This window comes from Trichosurus vulpecula, chromosome 9 (assembly GCF_011100635.1).
Source record: "Trichosurus vulpecula isolate mTriVul1 chromosome 9, mTriVul1.pri, whole genome shotgun sequence".
NCBI classification, from domain to species: Eukaryota; Metazoa; Chordata; class Mammalia; order Diprotodontia; family Phalangeridae; genus Trichosurus; species Trichosurus vulpecula.
Window position 1 is genome coordinate 181135176 of NC_050581.1, and position 26851 is coordinate 181162026.

Here is a 26851-nt window from a genome sequence, read left to right on the forward strand (position 1 = left end):
GCCTTTAACCACTGGATCAATTGGAGCCATTAGTCTTAGCATTCAAGGTCATCAAGTGAAACGGTGGTAATGCAAGGGTTATAGAGTCTGGCATTTCTGACTTCTAGCCCAACAGTCAGTGTGGTCCACTAGAAAGTCCCATGACCTGAGTGTGTATCCCAATTCCACCAACCTTCCTGGGTTTCAGTTTCTTCTGTAAAATGGGTAGATTGGATTGGATGATTTTTTAATATTTTGAGATTCCTTCCATTGTGCTGCTTGCTACCAAAATATTTCATTTATTTTTGTTGAATTGATTATAGGATCCTAGTTCTTGAGCTGGAAGGGATCTCTGAAGCCATCTAATCAAAACCTCTCATTTTACAGATGAAGAAACTGAAATCCAGAAGTGGATTGACTGACTTACCCAGGATCGCCCAAATAGCGATCCTCAGAGGCAGGATTTGAACCCAGGAACTGAGTACTAAGACATTATTATAATATAGAATAATACATTCAGCTGTATTGCTGTAACTGACCCCTAGATGGTGCAGGAGCAAAAGTATCAGAAGTGTTCAATTTGGAATCAGGAAAACCTGAGTTCAAATCCTTTCTCAAACACTTAGCTGTATGGCCTTGGACAAATCACTTAAATTCTCTCAGTCATAGCTCCTTGCCATCTAAAATGGGGACAATTATAACTCCTACTTCTTGGCCTGTCACAACGATCAAATGAGCTAATGATATGTGTCAAGGATTTTCTAAAGCTTAAAGCCCTGAATAAATGTTGGTTGTTATTAGCATAAAGGTATAATTTGCATAGGGCTGCTAGGTGGCTCAGCAGATATACAATGCAGGGCCTGGTTCTAGAGTAAGGAAGACTCATCTTCCTGAGGTCAAATACAGCCTCAGATACTAGCTGTGTGACCCTGGGCAAGTCACTTAACTCTGCCTCAGTTTCCACATCCATAAAATAAAGGGGAGAAGGAAATGGCAAACCACTTCAGTATTTTTGCCAAGAAAACCCCAAATGGGGTCACAAAGAGTCAGATACGACTGAAAATGATTGAACAATGTAATTAGTATAATAGTTATTAATATAAATTTGAACAACAATGCAAAAGGACTTGGATGTTGAGTCAGAGGAACTAGGTTCAAATATTGGTGCAACTACTCACTACCTTTGTGATCTCAGGAAAGGCTGTTCCCCTCTCCATTTCCTCTCTGTACAAAGAGAGCATTAGACTCTATGACCCCAGAGGCGCTTTCCAGTCTGAAAGCTGCGATCCTCTGGCGAGGAGTGAGAAGCCCTGGCTTCTCACACTCAACTCTGCTATTCTGCCAGGATGGCTTGCATCACTTGGTTCCACCCTCTCATTTTATAGATGAGAACTAAGGTCCCTTCTGGCTCTAAAATTCTATGATTTCATGAACAATTTAAATGCTTAATAGAGCCATAGAATTTAAAAGCTAATAAAGGTGCATAATACAAGGTTATTGCTTCAGCTCCAGCGTATATTCATAGGAGTAGAAATTTGGAGCTGGAAGGAGCCTCAGAGGTCATCTAGCCAAACCCACTCATTATCCAGAAGAAGAAACTGAGTTCCAGAGAGATGAAATGACCACCCTGGGTCACACAGATAGTGAGATACCTAGCCCAGCCAAGATCACAAACATACCCAGTTGCTTGGACTCTAAACTGAGCAGTCTTTCCATTATCCTAGGCTGCCTCTGCTTATTTGATGGCTCATAAAAATGGAAGAACCCAAAGAATAAAATGTAGGGTTATTTTTTTTTTCCTAGTTAAATAAGTTGGTTACAATTTTCTTTGACATGAGGCTTGGAGCGAAGTTACCTTAATCTAACAATTTAGCGACCAACTGCTGCCACCTGGTGGAAATGTCTCAAATTGCATGCAAATTATATTTAAAAAAAAAATACTTACCACTCCTGTTTTAACAATTCGGGTCCCTTGGAATATTCGAGTGGTATTGGCTACAGAGAAAAAGAAATTTCATTTCAAGACAGAGTTTTCTTTCAGCAGTCCTATAACCATCAGCTTAACTAAAGAGGTTTCTGCTGCTCATTTACAAGAACACTTTGTTGTTGCAATTAACAATGGTTCCTTCCTTCCTTCCTTCCTTCCTTCCTTCCTTCCTTCCTTCCTTCCTTCCTTCCTTTTTTTTCCCTCTCTCTCTCTTTCTTCTTATTAGAAGGTAGGGAACAGAATTCCTCCCACCACCAGCTGCTCAAAGACAGTTCTGAACTAGCCCTTGTTCTGATCTCTGATCTGGTCCGTATGTGCAACTTCCTTCATTTTTACTGAGTTTCAGAAAGGTTCCCCAAGGGCCTGGTTTCATAGCATCACAGAATCTCAAGGTAGGAAGGGAGCATAGACATTCCCCAGGGCAACCAGCCCCTGGACAGGAATCCTAGAGGTGGCAACCCTACCAGCTCCTGTCTGAAGTCCTTCAATGATTCAGAACTTAGTATGTCCCAGAGACAGCTAACTCTACCTTCACACAGCCTTAACCAATAGAGTGCTGGCACATGTTTAACACTAGACTTTCTGGGGACAAATGTCCTTAGGGTACATGTTTAAGCTTAACCTTCATTATTAATATTTTCTTCATCGCTTTCTTAAATCCAGACAATCAAGAAAATAAGCCAAGCCCTGATTTACAGCATTTGCTCTAAATGTGAATGCTCACATTTAAAATGTCAATCAGCTCTCATGAACAAGTTGGAGCTGGCACCAGCATATTCCCATCTTGGGAAGTTTTCCTCAACTTTAACTGATAGGAAATTTTCTTATCTAGTTTAGGCCACAAGCTCTCTGAGGCCAGAGGCGAATTTCATTTTTGGTTTTGTATATCTAGTGCCTCGGACAAATACCAGGTACTTTGTATGTGCTTAATAAGTGGGTTCTGAATTGAAGTGTATGATGACATTTGGTCCTCTGCAACTACCACCTGATACTCCTCGTTCTGACCTCTGCGGGTCAAAGAGAATACTCCAGTCTCTTTTACAAACTTCTTCTTAGCTGGATTCAAGGGCCACAACCAATTGACTAGCATTTATGAAATACCTACTATGTGCTAGGCGCTAAAAAAAGGATGAAGCAATCCTCACTTTTACAGAGCTTATATTCTCTTGGTCCTCTGCAATTTGGCTTCCTTATTTTATGACATTCTTCCTTGCCTACCCCAGGGTCTATCCAAATCAGACTAAAAGCTGTATCCAGACCTTGATGCTCTACCTCCTGCCTCCTCACCTGCACCTCTCAGGGTCCATGGCCTCCTTTGGGGAACAATGCCTGTGCCACTTCCCCCCTTTCAAACCTTCTCTGATCTCCAAGTTTTAGTTCACTTGACTTTCTTAATTTTCCTGGCTCTACACTTAGGTAGATATCTCATCTTCCCAGGTAAATGGAAGCTCCTTGAGGGCAGGGGCCATTTTGTTTTTGTATCACCAAAGTGCCTAGCACTGTGCCTGACACATAGCAAGTGCTAGATAAATGCTAATTAAGTTGACCTGAACGCCATGTGAGAGACCTTCAAATATTCCCCCTTCAGCATTCTCTTCCCTGTGCTAACCATCCGATGCGTTCACTAGCAAGGCCCTCATCTTGGCTGTAACAATCTTGTCCACTTTGGGTTAATGAGCACCTTCTCTTTAAAATGAATAGTTTCTCTGGCTAAACTCTAAGAGTGACAAGAGATTCATAGATATGACCAAATGGATTCCCTTTTGCTTGATTGATTTGGGGTAATGTACACTTTGGAAGAATATTTATTCTACATCCAGTAAGCATTAATTAAGTTCTTACTGTGTACCAGTCACTGTGCTAAATGCGAGGGATGTAAGGAAAAGTGAACAACTCCTTGAAGTGAATGAAAAGGACCTTCTGGAGGGGGTCCAATGAAAATCAACCAAATTTCTAAAGTACAAAACAGAATTCTAAGAAGAGACATCAAAGTCTGGGTTGAAGGTGACGATCATTCAGTCTAAAGAAAAGACTGAGGATGAGGAGGATAGAATTTCATTAGAATTTTCATAAGGAGGATGCTTACTGGATGCTCCTAATGTCCAGAGAAAACCAGGTAAGAGGAATTAGATTTAAATTTGAAAAGGAGAAAGTTGGGTTTCCTATCAGAACAAACTCAAAACTATAAGAGTGAGTATGGGGGAGACATGGGCATGTTTAAACAGTCAATTAGTCAGTGAACCCTACCTACGTAACAGGCATTGTGCTAAGTGCTAGGTATACAAAGAAAGGCAAAAGACAGTTCCTGTCCTCAAGAAGCTTGAAGTCTAATGGGGGGAACACATAAACTGTTATACACAAACAAGCCAAAAACAGGATAAATTGGAGATAATCAAAGGCAGAAGTATTAAGAGGCATTAGGAAAGTCTGAGGTCAGTGCCTCTAAGTTATGTCTCAAATGTGCATTAAGTTCTACCATTTTGAAATCCTTAACATTATGGACCAAAATGGATTTAAATTTTTTGAAAAACAAAACAAAACAAAACACCAAAACTCAAATTAAAATGTTTGCTCTGACCACAGACTTTCAGAGTTATTTCCTCTTTTTCCTTCATGCACTGGTGTTAATCTCTAATAGTGTATATCACACATGGTAGAAAAAGCCTTTCAAATGATACAGAAACATTACCTGGCCTCAATAGCTATTCAGTGGTCCCTTTCTCATGCTATCCTGCCTGGCCCCTGCTGTCCTCAAAGTTATTCTGCTTCAATACCTCCAGAGGCTGTGACTTTTTTAGGGTAAGTCTTTCTTTTAAAACACAGATTGTAACCCCTCTGTGACTCAGTGGACAGCCCTAGAGAGTTGCTGGGCCTGAAAGGTCATCACCCTGTGACCAAGCTGGTAGTGAGGCTCTCCCAACTTAGCTAGCTAGGCTGGTCTTCGAAAAACGAGCTTTCTATCACCAACTATACTCAGAGCCTTCTCAGCTTAGAAGGACTTGCCAAAACTTATACCCTGCTGGCACTGTCTTTGAAAACCCAGGGCCGAATTTATGTTGCGATAAGGCATCAAAATAGAACATAGTGGGGAGGGGGAGGTAAGGGGCATGCTGCCAATCTAGAAGTTTAAATTCAAAATCATTTAGGAATTAAAATTATGATTTAAATAGGTTCAAATAATTTAAAATCTTAAAAATGGGATAATGGAAAAATGTAGAGTTGAGAAAAATATTTTCAATCTAAGTGCCAGGCCGAAAAGGGACCGCGGACCTTTGGTGGGCCGAGAATTAAAGAGCAGTGACTTCCTTTGTTACATCACCCTATGAGGAGATAGTAGGATGGATGAGAAAGCCACTTTTATTGCAGGTAAAGTTTCCATTAAGTGTTTGCTTATTCATGTGCAATAGATGGTATTAAGAATTAACAGAAAATGAACAAAATAAGATAATCCACAGTTGGAGAAGAGTCCACTCTGAGTATCTAACAGACAAAGTTAGTGCTCGAAAGGAAAAAAAAAAAGAGAGGGGATTTTCCACAAATCATTGGGTTCTGTGACTTAAAATATTCCTGACTTCAAATTTATTGCTGACAAGGCCTTTTGGATTACGTTATATTGCAAACATTTAATTTTTCAAACCTTACACAGAAGCCAAAGATCACGGTGGCCTATTAATCTGAAAAGGCAGTTCTGCAGATTCCAAATTCTTGGTCTGAGCACCTGGGAGACCTAATAATGATTTATGTCTCTAAAGTTCCTGAGCCCTGGTCCCAGACGCCTCTGACTTTGGCCTCCTTCTCTCCTGTTCGCTGGGCACAGATGAGGGCCCAGCCTGCAATCCAATTGCTCTGGGTGGAAGGGAGCCAACTCATTTATGGCACTGGTAGATTCCAGCAAGGCTGATTTATTTATGAAACAAGGCGGCCCAGCTCATTCCAATTAGTTTGAATGGAAGGGTAAGATAAATGTTAACATTAACACAGAATATTTAAATATTAAATGCTTCTTTATAGATCACTGGTCCTTGGGGAGTTATTGGAAAAGTTGACTGGGCCTGGTATAACTTGGTCCAAGAATTATTGGTGTCTTGACTGACAGTTATATAGAAACATGCCAAAAACCTGGTATCTTACATTTCCGAAGCTATAAACTACTTGTTATTATTCTCCCATGGAGTTTCACAAAAGGTAAACATTCCTTCACTACTTGTTCCTTCATGTGGAGTCCTTTTGCTTTTGTCAAGATTTTGGTTCCATGTGGCTATGATGTTTTCTGATTCTTTCATAGCATTTGGGGACCACACTGAGAACTGTGATGAAGCCAGAATTCACTAAAACTGTTGTAAAAAAGAGAAAGGGAGACTTGGGACATGCTAGGTATTTTTTTGGGGGGGAGGGCAGGGCAGCAGAAGAATGGAGGGAATAATACACCTTCAGAGTTTCTGTTAAGAGGAATAGTTGCAACATGTAGCAACTGTAGGATCTAATGAATGGTCCTGAGTCATTGGGAACCAATTTCAGTCGTCATCAAGGGCCTGAGTAACTAGAGATAAATGCTGAATCTTAGCTTGAAAGCTAAAGCTGTCAGAAAGGTGAATTCTGAATTAAAACTCCTTTATTAAGTGCAAAGAGAGTGTGCTAAGTGCTAGAGACACAAACAGAAAATACAAAAATTCAAACAGAGACATAAAAAACAAACACACTTGATTGGTTTCTCTGTCCAAGTGTTCCTGAAGTAGCAGTAAACCAAATGACCCAAGAATTCTGAAGGGGAACTCCAAGATGGTGATTGGAATGACACGCTTTAAGTTGAATGGGTGACTGGCCACAACTTTACAGATTAAATGCCCAAATCCTTAGCCCTCCAGAGTTGGAAAAATCCTCTCCTCCTCCCCAATCTTTTGGCTCACACAGTATTATTATTAAAAGACAGCCAGAGCATACTAGGGTTTTGTTTGTTTGTTTTATTTAAGACTGAATATAACTATCCGCCCCTCAACCAGACCAGGAAAACAACTCATGCAACAACTAATGATATTTCTGTGCCTATAGACTTCTACAAGCTGGGAGGATGATAAATAAAGGAGGGAGGAAAGAGGAGAGGAACCAATATTGCCCACAGAAAGAAGTACATACTTTACCTTGAAACAACATGGTCTGGCTAAAATCACTGCGCATGTCATTTCTGCATATAGCCTGAACTCTGAAGAGATAAAGGCTATCGGGTGAAACATGGCTAATGATGGCTTTCTGTATTTTTAGGAAAAAGACACAAGTTAGTTTTAGAGGAAAATCCACATTATTTTATTTCCCTCCTTCCCCGACAAAAAAAAAATCCCACGCTACCCCAAAAGGTCAGCACAGTGCCTTGAATATTGTCCAGAGGGAATTCAACCAGCTCTGTTTCTTCTTGACCAAGATGGATGGTTCAGATCTGGGAGTCCATTGGTGGACAAATCTCCCAGTGAGGGGACTGCCTCCACCAATTCAGCTTGGCAACTTCTCTGTAAGCGAAAGTTTTAGAGAGTGGTCTGGGCTTCTGGGTCACCTAGCTGGTATATATCAAAGGTGGGATTTGAACCTAGGTTTCCCAGACTTTGATTATGGATCCTGATCGACTCTCACAGTCTGGTTTTAAGAGATCGCTGTTTGCAAAGAGGATCGGCTATCACTTGACCTGCACCTAGACTAAGGAGTCAATTGGAAATTAAAAAAAAAGGAAAAATAATTATAATTTTTTGTGGTAGTTTAAGCAACAACAACCAATAACATTACAAACCTCCTGCTAATGGGTTTAATTTCCTCCCCTTCTGACTTAGACGCAGAGATAAATTATTTGGGCTAAGAATCAAGTCAACCCCTGGGTTTTTCAAGGGGACATGGTATATAACACATTGAATACTCATTGTCTCTTGAGTCAGAGGGGCTTGGGTTCAAATCATGCCTCTGATACAATACCACCTGTGTGACTTTCTGCAAGACATTTTATTTCCCTAGGCTTTAGTTTTCTCATATATACAACAATGGTGTTTGGACCCCTTGGCCTCTGGGTCCCTTTCAGCTTTAGATCAACGCACTTTCTCTGTGGCTTTGTAGGAAACTTACACAGGGAGACAAAACTGTTCTCTAGCCCAGACTCCACTCATGGCAATAAAGAGCCATCTCCCTAGGAGAAGTCATTTTAAGCCAAGTTTTTGTGGTGATCTAGTGACACAACTGTCACTAAGATCACAATTTGACTTTCTGAGGAGAAGAAAAATTAATTCTATCTATCCCCAAAGAAAATAATCATGAAAATGTGGGTGAAAAACAACATGCTATCAAAGCATATTCTTTCTTTCTTCCATTTCTTCTCCTTTGGGATGAATCCATGCCTGATCCTCTCTACCTCTGATCTACCCTCCCTTTCAAAGTAAAGCCCCCTGACCCCATGCAGGGATTTGCCAGGGTGCATTTCCAGAACATATCTATTCATCACTGCCTGTTTAATTATTTTTCTGCCCAGAATGAGAAGCTACCCAAGTGCCTTGATAGTTTCTGCTGATTAATATGAGCCATCTTTACTTCAGACAGAGGAAAATCCCTTAAGGACTCACAGTTATGACAAGGGAAAGGTTAAAATACATCATAACCTTGGGTGCCTTTCAAGAGATTCCTCTCTGATTTTATGAAGCTCATCATTCCCTAATGTGACCCAGATAACAACGTCTAGTGGGGGAAATTGGAGATATAAATGGAAATGAAGTAAGAGAATCTTCATCTAAAGGAATAAGAAAAGTATTATTCTATAACTGATTGAATGAGCCCAGAGGACTATGTATTTGAAAAAAGGGGGGAAAATGATAACAGTCATTAAGAATTTCACTCTGAGCTATTGCATTTTTCATGGGCATACACAATTACTGATTTCATTATCCCAAAAGCTGCCTTTGATTAACAATAAGGGAAGCCTTTGAAACCAGAATGTGTCACATTGATTCTTCAGCCAAAGACTTTAGAAGATGAACACAAGTAGAGGGCTTGGCCGGGAAGGAGGAGGGGGCTCCATTTTAAAATATCACTTCGCAGGCCTAGTTTTCTCCAGGACTGAAGGGATGTGGCTTCCCAGAAGATGGTAGCTATTCTGCTGGGCGTATGTAGGACGAAGTCAGCTGGAGGGGGTCTCTAGGCTACTGTTTCCTGAATATTCATTATTATCTCAGGGCACGAGGTCAGACCATGCTTTCCTTGTTCATCAATCTCTTGTGGCATCAGGGAATCTTAGATATGGAGCTGGAAAGGGCCCTAGAGGTCATCAGCCAAAACTCTTCATTCTGCAGGGGAGGTAAATGAGGCAGAGAGGGCAGAAAGAGCAACTTAGGACCACAGATCTTGAGCTGGAGGACTTTGGAGGCTATCTAATCCAGTCCCTGCCTTATTTTACAGGCAGAGAAAGAGACCCAGAAGGGTTGAATGTCTTAGAACCTTGAGAGAGGTCATGTAAGTCAAACTCGTTAGGTGAGGAAACAGGCATAGATAGATTAAGTGAGTCATTCAAGGCTACACAGGTAGTTAAAAGGCAGAGGCAAGATTTGAACTCAGATTTCATGACTTTAAACTCAGCAAGAAAACTCAACATCCTACTGGCCACTAATGAGCTCCAAAGGATGGTGGAGCTATCAGCAAGAAAGAGGCTGTTCTTTTCACTGCAGCATCACACACGCCAGGAAGGGGGGCGGAAGGACTTGTGTGGTACATGTTTGTATCACCCGGCTCTGTGGTTCATGTTTTGTATTCCCACATCTGGGCCATGTGCTTACCTAGAGAACTAGCACTTCTAGGCTCAATGTGGTTCCATTTTATATGGTCTCTCATTTTATGGAAGAGAACCTTAAGAGGCCCATGATGATGTAGGAACAGGGTTAAATCAATTGTCACACATTAACATGATGAATACTAGCATATAATTAGTACTAACAGGTCATAGGCTCATAGCTTTCAACCACATAGGACCTCAGAGGCTGTGTGACCCAACCCCATCATTTACGAAATGAGAAAATTGAAGCCTACAGAGTTGAAGACTTGCTTGAAGTCATTTTGGTAATAAGTGGCAAAGCCAAGATTTGAACCCAGGGGCTCTGACTCCAAAGCCATCATTCTTTTCCCAACTGCACCACACAGCACAAAGTATACAAATAAATCAGGCAAGAGCTATATGAATATTGACTATGGTCATAAAAGAAGAAATGTGGGTGAGAATGAATGCATCAACAAAACAAGCATTTAGAGGGAATGCTTGAAAAAGGTCCATTTATAATTGCTTAATTTAAATGTAAGTAATTATTAAGCAAGTTAATTTGGGTACTGGATGTTCAGTGTTAATCTGGGAATAAAATGTTTTTAAAAATAAAGGTCCTGATCTGAGCCCCTGGTACAGAATCTGTGGCTTTGGTGGCCCCATGAATTGGCTATATGTGGCAGACTATACCACCAGGCATTGACTCCCTATTTCTGATTAGAGCAGTTTGAAATGAGTTGAATGGAGTCTAGGACTCCATGGGCCATGCCCTTGGCTCAATGCCTTCCTTGTACAATGAGAACAAAGGCATCCCAGGAGTGGATGGAGAAATAAGGATGGTGGCTCCGATGCCATGGCTTTACCAAGTCTTTGTCACTATCCTTGGTAAATGTCTTTTCCTTTTCATCTTCGTTTTTTGTCCAGCTGTAGGAGATCATGTAGTTCATGAGTGGAGGGTGGTAGATGGTCTCTGGCTGGCTCCAGGTCACCAGCAAGGCTGTCCGGTTTACTGGATGAACTTTCATATTGACTGGTGGAGTGCTACAAACTGAGCAGAGATAAGAAGGATCAAAAGAGAGCAAACAAATCGCCTCCCCGCTCCACCTTTGTCCCACCACCCGACATCTTGTCCAGTGCTTTTTCCTTGCTTTCTCATTTTTGTTAAGGCCAATGCAATTATTCTACTTCAATAGAAACAACGTGATAGAGTGCAAAGAATGCTAAAATTGGAATCAGGAAGACTTGGTTCAAATCTAGCTCAACAACCACGGCCAAATCACTTAACTTTTCTGAGTCTTATCTGGAAAATGGGGTCAGTAGTACGAACCTCACAAAGTTGTCATGAAGACCAAACAAGATAAAGTATAGAACCCTGTGAAACTTAGATCATAATGTAAACCAGGATCAAGACCACGGAGTTACCTTGGGCTCTTCCCTCACTACGACCTGCCCGATGTTTGCTAACTCAATCCAACCTCCATAATCACTCTCCCCTGTCCCTGCTTTGTGTGACCACTCTGCTCTTCACCCTAGTTAAGCCCTCATAACTTTTTACCTGGACTACTACAATAGCATCCAATTGGTTGTCCCATCTCTAGTCTCTTTTTCCCTCTAATCCATCTGCACTTGGCTGCCAGGTTAGTCTTCCTAAAGCAAAGCTTCAACCAAGTCACTCTCCCACACAAACTATCACAGCTCCCTGTGGCCTGTAGAATAAACTCCAATTTCTTAGCATGATGTTCAAGGACCTATCTTAATTTTCAATCTTATTTCCCACTGCTCCCTTACATGCCCAAATGGGCTACTCAGCACTCTCCAAATACACTTGATGCTGTTGTTCTGCTGGCTTTACTACAATGATGGAAGGCTGTGCCCTTGTCCCTCCAGCTCCATCTGGTGAAACTAGACTTGTTTTTCCAGTCTAATCTTAAATACTCTTATCTTCCAGAAGCCTTCTCTGACACCCTCACACTCCCAAATAGATAAACTCTCTCTCCTGGAATTCTTTCATGGCGCTGAAATACTGCTTTGCATTATCATCATAATCAACTAATCAATTACCCAGCATTTTATTAAGTACCTACTATGTGCCTGGCATTGTGCTGGGTGATGTAGAAACAAAGTATAAAATGCAACAGTATATGCACTCTTATGTACAGATAAACACACACACACACGATTGATACAGATATGTGTAAAATCAATATAATGTTTTTGTTTGTTGCACAAAACCATTTTGGGAAAAAGAAGAGGTCTTGTCAGCTGAGGAGAAGGAAACAGGGAAGGCTTCTTTTAGGAGATGGCACATGAGCTGAACTTTGAAGGAATACTAAGTTGTTCAGGGGAGAAGAGAGTGCCTTTCTGGCATTGGGTGACCACTGCAAAGGCAAGAAATGTAATGGGATACAGGAGAAACAGGAAGAAGGTCTGTTTGACTGGATATTTGAGTACGTGAAGAGGAGCAAAGCATAATAAGTCTGGGGAAGTGAGTTCCCCCACACAGTTATAGAGGGCTGGAAGTGCCTGACAGAGGAATCTGTTTTACCCCATCTGCATGGGTACAGGGAATTTCTTCATCCACGCATTCCTATATCAATGAGATCACAAGACTGATAAATAAAAAAAAATCTGCATGTACCAACCACTAGGAGACTTGACTTAATTCATGGTATACCCAAGTCTTTTTAAATAATTAACAGACCATGTTAAACAAGGCTAGGCTGCTCAATCCACTTCTAACTACAATTTTCTACAATTCAATCACGTTCCCTTCTCAAAGCCATCTATGCGAAACTTACAAATGTAAGGGAATCTCCTTTCTGGCCCCTCTCTAGCTAGGTTCCCTCCAAGCTCAAACAGCAAGCTGGGCATTCTCCTAGCCTGGCCCTGATCTCTGTCTCTAAGCCCTTGGCTGCTCTGTGGTGGCTGAGGTCAGTTTCTTCAGCATATCTATAGACAAATCGAGATTTGGCCAGAGAGAGACTGGTTGTTGTGACAGAGGGAAGAAGGGATCAAATAAATTAATGAGGCATTCCCAGAGCGCCGCACATCACTGGAGAGGAGCAAGCTGGTGGGCAAAGAGCATCCCAGAGAGTAACGTCAGACAGAAGCAGGGAGGCGAGGAGGAAGTTACAAGCAGGGCACACTAGATGGCAATAATGCACTAATAAACAATCCCGTTTCCCGAAAGGTGGTTTGACATTCTCTAAGTTCTGAAGTCATGATGAAAAAAGTGAGCAAAGGTCTCTGCAGCCTCTTTCCAAATATCGTCCCTGACCCAAGGAGAGCTGTCTGTGGTACATCTTCGATGAGCCAAAGGAAGGATGACATACTTGGCTTGTCATACCTGGGATGTGTGCCATTCCTTGTCATCCTGTAACCCCTAACTCCTTCTGATTAATCCCCCCTTTTACTGAAATGATCCCATCTGGCCCCATTCGACTGGGGAAATTGGGGAGTGCATGTGTTTGCCTCTCAGACTGAGAGGCTGTCCTAAATTAAACATCATAAAATGGCATCCAAGTGCCTTGGATATTAAAGTGGCTGTGTGGTGGAAGGGAGAGAGGGATGGATTTGGAGGCAAGGAGACCTTGGTTCAAATCCTGACACTGTCACTTAGTAGCCGTGCAATCGTGGTCAAGTTGCCTAACCTCTCTGAGACTCAGTTTCCTCATATGTTAAAAGGAAATAAAAATACCTATAGTTACTACTTCACAGGTGCAGCTAGGTGGCACAGTGGGCTTGTAATCAGGAAGACCCGAGTTCAGATCCAGCCTCACGGGCAGCTAGGTGGTACAGTGGATACAGCACCATCCCTGGAGTCAGGAAGACCTGAGTTCAAATCCAGTGTCAGACACTTACTAGCTGTGTGACCCTGGGCAAGTGACTTAACCCTGTTTACCTCAGTTTCCAATCTGTAAATATATATATATACATACACACACACACACACACACACACACACACACACACACATATATATATATATATACATATATATATATATGTATGTATATATATATATGTGGAAATGGCAAACCATTCCAGCATCTTTGCAAAGAAAACCCCAAAGGGATCACAAAGAGTCAGACATGCCTGAAACAACTACTTCACTGGTGAGTCCATAATATGTATGTGTATATGCTCATATATACATACACAATAAATATATAGAAATATGTGACACATGTAGGAGGACACACATTTATAGATGCACATGCACACACGTATATGTAACACAATATGTATATACTTACACATAACGAGCATATATACATGTATAAATGCATGTATATACGTCTGCACAGGCATTGTGTATACATATGTGTAGGCAAATGCACCCCCCCACACACACATGTACTATAGGATGTCCCCAAAATTTTGGTTCATTTTTAAGCATTAGAACACTTTGCCACCTTGAAAGCACTAAATATATGCCATTTAGTATGATTAATAGCAGGCATTTAAAATGTTAAATTGAATTCACTGGAATATCTGTAGCTCAAAATTCATTCATATACAAATATGGGTGAGGGCAGTGCCCAGACTTGCAATTTCATTTGTATAGGGAACTCCCAGATGAGGACATTCCTTCTGCCAATGTGTGGTTGCACCTTCTTCACAACTTAAGTAGTTTTTGAGAGCTACCTAGAGAAGAGTTCCTTGAAATGTAGACAAGGGACCCACAGAGGTTCCAGAGACCTTTAAAGGAGTCTGTGAGATCAGTACTATTTTCATTATAATAAGATGTTTTACTTTCAAACATGATAAATATTGATAGATGGAACCCACGTAAACAAAAGGTCTTTGGGGTATCCTCAATAATATTTAAGAGTCAAATACTCTTGAGACCGAAAGGTTTGAGATTGCTGGATAATCCAGTGCTAACTGAAAGTTTAAGTCAGTGACTTGCCCAAGGTCACATGGTTAGCATACACTGGACTTGAACCCAGATCTTCCTGGCTTAAAGAACAACCTCTCTTCTTTATAATTTTTCAATATTTGGTCTAGACAGCTTTTTGATGGCTGTTTTTTTGACCATCTATGTCATCATAGTCGTTGTGTATACTGTTTTCCTGGCTCTACTTAATTCACTTCACATCAGTTCGCCTAAGTCTTTCCATGCTTCCCTTCACTAATCATAATAGATGTGGCTTCCTACAGCAGCACTCCATTCCATTCATGTGCCGCCATTTGTTTAGACATTCCCCACTCCACAAGCATCTACTTTATTACCACACAAAGTGCTGTAGAATCCCTCCCCATCCTAAGATGGAATTAGTTTGTAAGTGTATACTCTGGGCCTCTAAAAAACAGGTTCCAACATCACATTTGACAAGTAAAAAAAACAATCAAACAACCAAACAAACATCTTGAGACTCCTAACCTTGGAATGTTGATAACTAAGTAGAGACTAGAGCCATTGAGGTCTATCCCAACCTTGCAAAATGGGCTATCCGAAGGGCAAGATGGGCCCAAATTTATGGCACTCAACAAATACTGCTTTGCATCATAGACACCAGCTAATCAATTATCAAGCATTTTATTAAGTACCTACGATGTGCCTGGCATTGTTCCAGAAGCTGTAGGAACAAAGTATAGAATGAAACAGTCTCTGCCCTGAAGAAACTTATGTACACACACACACACACACACACACACACACACACACACACACCTTCAGTAGGCATTTATTAGGTGCCTATGTGCCAAGCATTGCAGATTCAGAACAAATAAATAGTCCCTGCCCTCTAGGAGTTCACATTTTATCAGGGGAGATAACATATAAATAGATTCACATTCACACAAAATAAATACAAGGTCATTTTTAGGGTGCACTAGAACCTGGGGAACTCAGGAGAGGCCTCCTCTGGAAAGTGACCCTTGAGCTGATCTAAGGAAACTTAGTCTTCAAAGAGGTAGAAGTGATACTCATAGGGCATCACAAGGACCCAGGGTAGAGGAGTAGGGGTAAGGGGCTTTGCCAGCTTTTGTTTTATTTTTCTTGGTGTGGGGTGGGGGGAGGACACCTAGAATTTAAACTTATATGTGGCGTTGGCTATGGGATTATCACTTAGCCTACTACCAAAGAGATCAGTAACCCTGGTTTCTGTCTAGCCTTGCTAGGCACACTTTTCTCTCTCATCACTTGTAGGTCAAAACCCCTGGCATCCTTCAGGACTCAGCTCAAACTGCCAGCCCCTACAGGAGGCCCTTCTTGGTTTGGCCAGTCATAAGCTTTCTCCTCTAATGCTATCTTCATCTACTATTTGTGTTTTTATGAACATATTCATGTACATGTCAAGGTACGTTCCTTGAGGTCAGGACTTTTATTTTTGCCTTGCTTTGCACGCCCAAAGCTTAGTCCAATGCTTGACAAAGAGTAAGCATTTAATAAATGCCTGCTGATTGATTGATTTTACAGTTTATTAAAATGCCCCTGACGTTCCTCCCTCATCAAGTGAGCATAAAATTCATTTCCTCTGGGGACTGCGTGGGCAGGAACAGCCAGGATTTCCTTTATCAAACACAAACAGCAAGTTCACCCCTATGAACAAGCCTGAGGATTCACTAGTCCGTGTACAGTCTGCAATCCACCATGTAGCATGTGGACTTTAACTTTGTGTGATGTTTGACACCGAAAGGAAAAGAGATCCAGTAGGACCCATGACATAAAAATAAAGCCTTTGGCTCAGGGGCAGCATCTAGAAGCTCTTCCAAGGAAACCAGCAAAGAACCAGGCCCCACAGGAGCACTTTAGAGCTAGAAGGAAATCTCAGTAATCACTTCCTTGGGGAAGTATGGCACAGAATGGTAAAGCATTGTGGGGAAAGGGAGCCAGGGTTTATTATGGGCCTACTGTGTGCTAGTGCTTCACAAATATCATCTCATTTGATGACATTACAGTGGGACTCAGACTCTAGCACTTACTAGCTGTGCGAACATAGCCGATTCACTTAACCTCAATTACTCCCTCTGGAAAATGAGGTTATAGAGTACATCCTTACAGTATATCTATTGACTTCACAGGATCATCCTGAAGTTCAGATGGGATGATGGCCAGAAAGTTCAAAAGGGCATAACAATGAAAGCTGTCATTCTGATTCCTGATTCACACCACCTTCGGCTGCATCGCTGGACCCATGCACAGACCCCCATAAATGCTTGAGGACACTAAGCTGCCTCCTCTCACCCATCTCATTAACCATCCTGGAGGGCCCATAGCCATGCTTTTTAAACAAATGTCCCTGGTGAGGCGCTCTTGACAGCAGTGCTCCCTTTCACAGGTGCCTGATTACTTTCCCATGGGTGTTTGATTACTTTTCACAGGCTTCTGATACAATGTGAGCTTGCCCACTTGGGGAATTTGCCTTTAGTGAACTGACTTTAATTATGATCTGAGACTCTGTTAAATAACAAGCAAGCTACAGCAAAGCAACTTAGGTCCCCTGCTTCCGAATCAGTTCCTAAGATATTTTCTCAGGTGCTCTCCATGTAAACGTTTCTCCTATTTAGTGCTGGAGGTTAAGCTAACACGACAGACGCTCTGTTTGAAAGTCATTGTAAACTCAGGGGCCTTTTCAATGCTCTGAAGTGGGTTTCTTCCCCCCTTTCCCTTCCATCCCCTGGCATGTTTCACACTTGAGGCACTGTTCCAGATATTGATCCGGAGTCATAGGGACAGCACTCCCCAAGTGAAGCAATTTAGTCGAGATTCCCTATTTCACCATTCCTGACATCATAAGTGAAATCAATGCCTCTTGCTGGACTTAGGAGCTTCCTGCTACTACATCCCACGCTGGGATTCTGTCAGAGGACCCATCTAAGCCTCAGCTGGTGCCACTGTCTGGGGAATTCCATGGACACAAATGAGTTAGGGGGAGGACAGAGGGGTAAATGGCTTCCCAAATAAAAGGCGTTTTTTTTTTAAATCCTTCTATAAATACGTTGTACTGATGCCTTTTATTTTAACATAACAGTCATTTCTGGAAATACTCCAACCCCACCCCCTCAGTCCATTGAACCCTCCACTGAAACAAAGAAATATAGCTAAGCAACTAGCACTTAACGCCGTGACTGCATCTGCAAATGTTTTCCACATCAGTCCTAGTAGTTTCTTGCCTTTTTGCCAGAAGAAAGAAATGTATTTTTCATTGTCTGTTCTCTGGGACCATTCTTGCTTTTTAAAAAATTGCTCAGAGATCAGATTCTTTTTAGTAATCTTTTCATTTACTTTCTGCCCTCAAAATAGGCATGTGTTGAATGTGGGCTGGGCATGCTGAGCAATTTCATTTGATTGTTGTTATTAATTATAATTTCTGTGATTTAGACCTGTCATTTCCACTCACCACACCAAGCACACACTGGTACTTGCTCTATGACTTAGTCTTAGAGAACTGGGGATTGGGGTGGGAGGGTGGGGTGGTAGGGCCCTGAGAGTTGAAGGGAACTGAGCAGGGTTGACCCTAGGTCTTTTGGACTTTGTAGTCAATCCCTTCTCCACTCTGGCAAACCTGGCCCTCACACTCTATGTACACTTATGGTAATCATTGTATATATTATTGTTTTAGCTCGGTTTACTTCTCTGCTCAATTCAAACAAGTTTTCCTATGTTCCTCTGACTCACTCATATTCAGATTTTTTTTTAACTGCACAAGAATATACCATTACATTCATATGTATTTTTTTTTCTGGCAGGGGTGGGGGGATGGGAGGTTTCCATGAGAATGTAAGCTCTTTGAGAGCAGGAATTGATTTTGCCTTTTGCTAGCATGACATCTGGCACTTAGCAAATAATCAATATTTGGTTAGATTGACTGCTTAGTCACTTTCCTTGCAGGGTTCCAAACTGATTGAACCAAGGTTGAAACAAACCACAGATCACTAACAAGCAGTTCATTGGTTCACCTGCCTTCCCACTAGGAAGGGGTTCATAAAGAAATACCAGGTATTTCAGGAGCCTGTGTAGACTGGCCGGATGGCACCAATCTACTCAAGTTTCACAAAGCTACTCAACAGTCCTTAAGTTAGGAGGGGGTGTCCTCCTGGCAGAATCCAAACAAATGGCCTGGGGAAAGGCTTTCATATTTGGAAAGGTGATATCAAAGGGGTTCTGGGAATCACAAAACATCCCAAAGCAAGCCATGTACAAATACAACTTTCAAGTCCAAGAGGTCTCCTTGGCATCCATCCCCCTCTCCCATCACAACTGTGGAAAAATAAAAAACCCAAATCTCATGGATAGAAGTGTTTTCTCCAGGAAGTATTAAATTGACAGCAGACTTTTCGCAGCTGTTAACATGATTTTCTCCTGGCGATGTCCTTATTCGGGGATGAAGCAATTTAACAATAATCATTTTCAGTTCACACATCCCTCCCCCCCCCATTTAATTTTTCCTTGTCTGTAAAATGGGGATAATAATGCCAGCCTCATAGAGATGTCACTGGGATTATTATTTAATGTTTGCAAAGAGCTGGGAAGGTGAAAAGAGCTCTGGGTAAGTGCTGAGCATTATTATTACTGCCTCATGCTCACAGATGTAGCTCCTGTCACTACCTCTTATGGATTCCCTTCATTGTGTTAATTATCCTTTGTGTAATAAAGTTTCCCATCAGACTCCCTCTTTTCTCCGGGCTTTCTTTGCTTTAGGTTGCTCTTTCTGACAAAGGAGATTTACACAGCCTCTCAAAGTTCTTTCAGGACCTCCAAAGTCTTCTGTCTTAGAAGAAGAGAGTTCTTAGAACAATAGAAAGAATAGAGCTTTTTAGTTAGAGGACCTGGATTGGCTCTTGTCACGTCCTTTCTCTAGGACTTCGGGCAGGTCACTGCATTTCTTGAAATCCCTCTGGTTACCTGTAAACCGAGGGAGTTGGACCAGATGATCTCCAAGCTCTCTTTGAGCTTGAAATCTATGACCTTGTGAACAAGTTTGATTATCACCCTTCCATAACCAAAAAGGCTCACAGACCAACGTTTCCTAGGTATTCTTGAATATGTGCTCCAAGGGGTTGTTGTCTTTCATGCATTCTTGGGGACATCTGCCATTACCCCACTCTCCTTCCAGCAATACAGAAACTGTGATGAGTTGTTATTCCATTGAGACCAACAATTTGTCATGGTGTGTGGTCATGTCTCTTGCGTAAACACATTGGGCCATCATTAATCCCCTTTCCTAATTTACACCAGACAATAGTTTCCATCTTCAAGGACCAATTTACAGTCAGAGGGAGGTTTCCCTCTTGATGGATGCAACTTTTGCCCAAGAATTTTTGGCAGGATATCTGATTTCAATGGTATAGGTAACTCTTGTTGAAGAAACTTCTTTGCCAATGCAGTTCAACCCCTACTGAGCAACTTAGATACTTAAAGAGATTTTGGAGGGGTGCTAAGAGTTTCAGTGGCTTGTTCAGTGTCACACACCCAATATATGTCAGGGGCAGAACCTGAATCCATGGTCTTTCTCACTCAAAGATCTTCTCCCTATCCACCATATCCACATTGCCTCTCTTGCCTAAGATGTACAATGGCAAAAAACATAAGTGGAAGGGGCAGTGATAGAATTATTGTGGAAAAATGTGCCAATGGATGTAATAGTTTTCCCCTTGGGCCTCAGTTTCCTCATCTGTAAATGGAGAGGCTGAGACTAGATGATTGTTATGGTCTCTTCTAGTTGTAACTCTCTATGATTCTATATTATAACTCTTCCTGGGAACTAATCAAAACATTGAATTTTGCCTTTTTTTCTTTTGGTTTATATACTTAGAAACACAGTCTGTGAGTATGAAAAGACCTCAGAAACAGACGAGTCCAGTCCAATCCACACCTGTACAGCACACCCTTCTACAGTATATTTGACAACTGGCCATTTGATTTTCCCTTGAAGACTCTCAGTGAAGGGGAGCCATCACCTCTTAAGTTAGCTCATTTCCCTTTTGGGATATCTCTAAAGCTAAGGAAATTACTCTTCATATTAAGTTGAAATCTCCCTGTTGGCACCTTCCATCCATTGCTGCTCATTCTGCCCTCTGGGGCCAAACAGAACAAATCTCTGTCATAGGCAATTGTCCTAATGCATGAGAAGCACTATCATGTCCCATGTCTCTGCCTCTCACCAAACATCCCAGTTCCTTAAACCAAATGTCACATAGTACAGATTCTAGGTCCTACAGAGTATGTCTAGAAACAGGACTGTTTTTCCAGTGTGTTCATTGGAGGGTAGGAAGGGTATTGAAGTAACTATTTCATATCTTGTTGTGGTCTTCCTTTGAAGTGACTCCCTTTTGCTCTCTATGTAATGGAGAGATCCAGCTCAATAAAGAGAAACGAAAAACAATAGAACTAGAGAAGCCAGAGCCAGAAAATATCTCTAAGAAGATTCCATTTCCCCTCTGACTCCCACTCCCCTTTGCCAGGACAAAGGTTCACCGCTTCCCATATTATGTTATTTCTGTCCCTTCCTACCTACTTCAATGCTTCCTTTGGTTTTTCATCTGGAAGCCCAATGAAGGCGATGGGTGGGGCTGTGTCCTGTGCAGGAAACTAGCATTGTTCTGTTCTACGCAGAGGGAGGTGGGAAAGCTCACAGCTACTTATCTTTCCATCCCCATCTAAAGAGTCTGTTCTTCTTCATAGGATAGGAGGTTGAACTAGCTGATGCCTAGTACCCTTTTCATCTGTAAGAGTCAATGACCCACTGTACTTATCTCTGTACTTCCTGGGCTTCTCCTGAAGGTCAAGTGATGAAGTGGAAAGGGTGCTGGGCTAGAAGCCAGACATCCTGGGTTAAAGTCCCAGATTTACCCCTTGCTGAATGTGGTGGGATATTCAGCTTGCAAGAAATCATACAAACAGCTTCTAAGGATCTTTTACCTTTTGCATAATGATATCTGACCACATAGGCTGCAATGTGCATTTGCTTTTGGTCTCTTCCATAAAGGCATTTTTTTTTTTCCAGAATAGAGAGAGTGAGTGGCTCATTCCTGAGCTGGAAGGATGGGGACAGAAACATAAGAACTAGGACCTGATGGAGTTGAACTGAGAACATCTCGACTGGGAGAAGTGAGTGATGCAGATCCTGGGCTCGATGGGTCTCTTGGCTGCCTCTCTGTGCCCATATGCTCTGAAAAGCACAGTTCCCAAGCTGGCGAAGCACCGGCCCCAAGTTGTGGTTGCCAGGCATCAATGGGTTTTAAACGGGAAATGTGCTTTCCCACTGAAAACGTTTCTTTCCAGTGGGGTGTCTTTCCTGGTGCCAGACCAAGAGCACTAACACCACATGTCTGCCTGTACTTGAGCCCACCTGTTAGCAGTTGTATGATGAGGATTCTATCCTCATGGAGGTAGAGATCAAAAGGATGATGGCAAGAAAGATCCTTGCACCTACTGAGCCAATACCATGGAACTGAACTTAGCCCAGCAAAAGTTTAAGCTTCTACCATGTGCCAAGCACTGGGAGCTGGTGATACAAAGACAAAAACCACCCCTGTCCTCAGGAGGATTACATCCTACTGGAAAAAAACATAGGATCATAGATTTGACTGCTAGAAGGAACTTTAGAAAACATGAGATTCAATCCTCTTATTTTACAAATGAGAAAACAGGCCGAGAGAGGTGAAATAATTTGTTGAGAGTCACATGGCTAGGAAGTGTCTGAGGTAGGATTTGAACTTGCATCTTCCTGACTCTAAGCCCAGTGATTTTTCCACTGGGATAGAGTGGGTGCCTCAGATACAGACAAGTAAATACAAAGTAACTGGTGAGAGGGGGAGGGGAGGGGAGAACTATAACACCTCGGGGGACATGAAAAGTCTTGGGTAGGAGCTAGCACCAGAGAGGACCTAGGGATTTGAAGAAGCAGAAGTCACATATTCTGTGAACACAAGTGCTTAGGAGTCAATCAGACCTTAGTAACTGCTACTAACAAATGCAGCTTAGCCTAGAAGGAAAGGAAAAAACAGAAAGCAAGTCATGGAGTATGTAGGTCCTAACTTACAGTCCCTAGGGTTTCCCTACAAGCCCCGTGATGAGTATTCTTTCTTTATGATTCCTTCGTAAGAGGGCACATAAAGCCATTTCCTAAAAAGTGAAAGGACCAAAGGTTCCGTTTATGCTCCTTATGCTGGAGATGAAGAAGAAATGCACCGCATCTGTGTGTTTTTGCAGAAAAATCAGGGCTAAAAGCAGGGAAGATTAAATCTGTCTCATGGCAATTTTTCTCTGAAGGACTGAAGTAGATGAACACCAACATTTTGGGTCCTTCCATTTCATGTCTCATAAAAGAGGAACACCAGTGAGGCAGCCCCAGTGAGAGAAAAAAGGGAGCTGTTTCTTTATGGGGGCTTGTGGTTAGCTTTTTTTTTATTAATTTTCCTATTGTGTTCATGAGCACTATGGTGCCTATATAAATAAGCCTGGGGTCAAGGAAAGGCTTCCCTCCCCATTCTGTCTCTCTCTATTCAAGAAATAAAAATATAAGCAGAAGCAGCATTGGAAGGATCACTCTGGAAATCAGCTCTATGGTGCCCATTGACCAAGGGAATAGAAGGGATTTAGAAATCAGGTCATGTTTACAAAAGGTAAAGATGAAATCTCTCCTGTGACCATGCTCAATCTCTACACCATTTCACCAGCACCCAAACCACAAATGGCTCTACCATGTGATGAAGCTTCTTCAATGAGGACATGTTCTCCTTCTTTAGTAATAAAAAGGTTGTATCAATTTGGGCCCCAAAGAGAGAAAACTCTCTTTCTTTCTCTCTGGCTTTACAATTCTTTCATCTCTGTGAAGATCATTCCCAGAGCGACATATTCAGGCCAATCTTTCCTCTTAGTTATAGTGCCACATGACCAGTTGTTAGACATCTTTCACTGGATGTCTCCTAGGGATCTCAACCTCAATAAATCTTAAATGGAACTCATTATCTTTCGCTCTGAACGTAACACTTCTTCCTAAATTCCTTGTTTTCTGATGAGGGCACTATCATCCTTCCAGACACTCAAGTTCACAAACTAGGAGTCCTCCTTGACTCTTCTCTCCCTGTCATCTCCATATCCAACCACTGTCACTCACTCTCTCTCCATATCTCTTGATTAGGGGCAGCTAGGTGGTGCAGTGGATTATACGTGACCCAACATGTAGGGATTTGAGTTGGCTGCTCTACAATACCCATGATTTTCCACACATTAAGTGTGGCAAAGAAGAAATCATCATGGACACATATGACTGGGATAAAAGGCAGCCTGGTCATGTAGTACTGGGCCTGGAGTCAGGAAGACTTGAGTTCTAATCCAGCCATTTGCTATCTGTATTACCCTGGAGAAGTCATTTTACCCATCTGCCTCATTTACTTCAATTGTAAAATGGGAATGATACCTCCCAGGGTTGTTACAAGGATCAAATGAGATAATATTTGTAAAGTACTTAGCACAGCGCCTGGCACTTAATAAATACTTGCTGCCTTCCCTCTTCTTCATCCAGTCACTTCTATCTATGATATGCCACCATTCAAGCTCCAGTCTTCATCATCTCCTGTCTAGATTATTTCAAGAGCCTGCTTTCAATTTCACTTCTTCAGGCATACTACACTTTCTTCCCCTTCATACCACTCTACATTCTAGTCATGGCGGCTGACATGTTTGTTCCATGAACCCAACTTTCCACGTCCTAATTTTGTGCCTTTACAAGACTGTACGCAATGACTGGGAGGCATTTCCTTTTGTCATTTCTGCTTCTTAGAATCTCTATCTTCCTTCATGGTTCTGCTCAGATGCTACCTCCTCTGGAAAGATTTTCTTCATCCTGAAATGTAATGATTTGTGGGAAAGCCTTCAGGCGTATCTTGCCACTTAAGAGGTCTAAGAGAATTCCTATTAGAGATCAACTCTTTGTGCACAATGAATGAGGGGAAGCCTTCATAGATCATAGAAAGCTTGCTGCGTATAAGAGACTTCATTCAGGGGAGAAACCGCTAGAATGTCAGTGTGGGAAAGCCTTCAGCAACATTTCAAACCTTAGGAGGGATCAGAGACTTCAGAGAAACAGTTTGCTTGCAATGAGTGTGGAATCCTTCCAGAAAGAAGAGAAAAACTCACGCTACATAAAATAACTTATACTGGAGAGAAAACTTGGAGTAAAATTAGTGTGGACGACTCTCTTGCTACCCAACGAGATCATAAGCTAATACGTCCTTGAGTGCAGCCCTGGGAAGATAAGCAATATGGGGAAAAAAAAACCTCCTGCTAAAATTGATCCTTTAGAAATGATAGAAAAGTCTTCTGGATAAAAACAGCGTCAATGAGAACAATATAGGAAAAATGTTTAATAACTATTGAAGGGCAATGCAGTACAGTGGAAAGAACATTGCATTTTAGCCAGAGGCCCCAAGTTCAAATCCTACCTCTTTCACTCATTGTCTGGCCTTGTGTAAGTCATTTAACCCATGGCATTTATGTCTCAGTTTCCTTATCTGTAAAATGAAGGGGTGGAGTTTGATGGCATCGAATATCCCTTCTACCCATAAATCTATTATTTTATTATTTTTCTTCATTGTTAATACTCTCACTTCTCAAATTATAATGCATTTATCTATATATTCAGGAAGGAAGGGAACAAGCATTTAGTAAGCGCTTACTGTGTGCTCAGTGCTTTACAAATATTTTCTCATTTGATCCTCACAATAAGCAAGAGCTAGGTGCTACTATTATATTTATTTTACAGTTGAGGAAACTATTATATTTATTTTACTATTAGATTATATTATCTATTATATCTATTTTACAGTTGAGGAAACTGAGGCAAATAGGGGTTAACTGACTAGCAATTCAGATCTGAATTCAAATTTGAACTTAAGTCTTTCTACCTTCAGGCCTAGCACTTAATCCACTGCGCTCCCTAGCTGCCTCCATCTATATAGTTCATCATATAGTTCATCAGTCCAGTGAACTGTAAGCTCACCAAGAACACGGACTGTTTCTTATTTTTGTATCCCTAGTACTCAGCATAGTGCCTTGCATATAGCAGGAGCTTAATAAATGCTTGTTGGAATGCACTGGATGCAGAATGATGCCCACACCCATCGCCTATTTCTGAACCCAGTGTGAGGCTTGAATGAGGCTGCAAACAGAGGGCTCCCAGTCGGAGAGAGAGAGGTTCTCATCTGTGCAGGATGAGTAGCAGAACTTTCCTGAGGCCCTGCGGGCCATTCTAAAGATAAGCCTCCAACTCTACCAGGAAGAAAATCAACCAGGAGATGTTTCAGGATTTGTGGCCAAAGCCTAAATTAATGATAATGGCCTGTCCTTTGCACATGAAAGAAAAAGAATTTGTATTCCTGGACTTGATACGGACTTTCAGTTGATTTTTCCAGGAGTACTCCCAGTCCCCTTCGTTGATATGAGTTAGTTTCATTTTGATCAGTAACACCACGACTGGAAAGGGGAGAAATACACGAAATGAACTTGTGATCTCGGCCTCATCGACATGGCACTTTAAGCAGCTGAGCGAGCTTGCAACTGACTGGGCTACTCAATGCCATTCAGTCAATGACACCCACAATAAGTGCCGGGAATTGTGCTGGACGCTGGGGGTATGACGACAAAAGGGAAGCTGTCCCTAACACGAAAATGATAATAACCCATTTATTTAGCCATTTAACACTTTCAAAGCCCTTTGCTTATATTATTTCACAAGGAATTTCTATCTTAGCAGGAGGATGGAGAATGTAGTCTGCCTATGGGTAAGTCAATACAAAGCATATACAAAGTCAAATAACGGAATTTCAAGAGGGAGAAGGAAGTAAGGATTCCTACCCTGGAGAAAGGCCTTGTGTAGGAGGCGGAACTTGGGTTGTCATTAAAGGAAGCTAAGATTTCTATGAGATGGAAGTGAAGACTCAGTGCTAGAAGATGACACTTCGAGTATTGCACATGATAGAAATATTAGGCCAGTTGGATTGAAACATAGAGCAAAGAGAAATGGCATGAAATAAGGCTGGAAAGGCAGGTACCTAGGAGTTATCTTGAGGAGGATTTCAAATGCCAAGGTGAGGATCTGTACTTAATCCTTCAAGTAATAGGGAGCCACTGAATATAAACCAGATGCAGAGGTTCTTAA

At 41.7% G+C, this 26851-nt stretch overlaps 1 protein-coding gene across 2 annotated transcripts in view; it reads right to left on the reverse strand.

The window, feature by feature from the left end:
• Window positions 1-26851, reverse strand: part of PTPRG (protein tyrosine phosphatase receptor type G) — an 813122-nt gene that overhangs the window by 143464 nt on the left and 642807 nt on the right. For both annotated transcript variants that reach the window (XM_036737740.1, XM_036737741.1), the window contains exons 9-11: window positions 10604-10788; window positions 7105-7213; window positions 1925-1974 (exon numbers count right to left, since the gene is read on the reverse strand). In XM_036737740.1, coding sequence (XP_036593635.1) covers window positions 1925-1974; window positions 7105-7213; window positions 10604-10788 — 344 coding nt within the window. The remainder of the gene's footprint in view (window positions 1-1924; window positions 1975-7104; window positions 7214-10603; window positions 10789-26851) is intronic.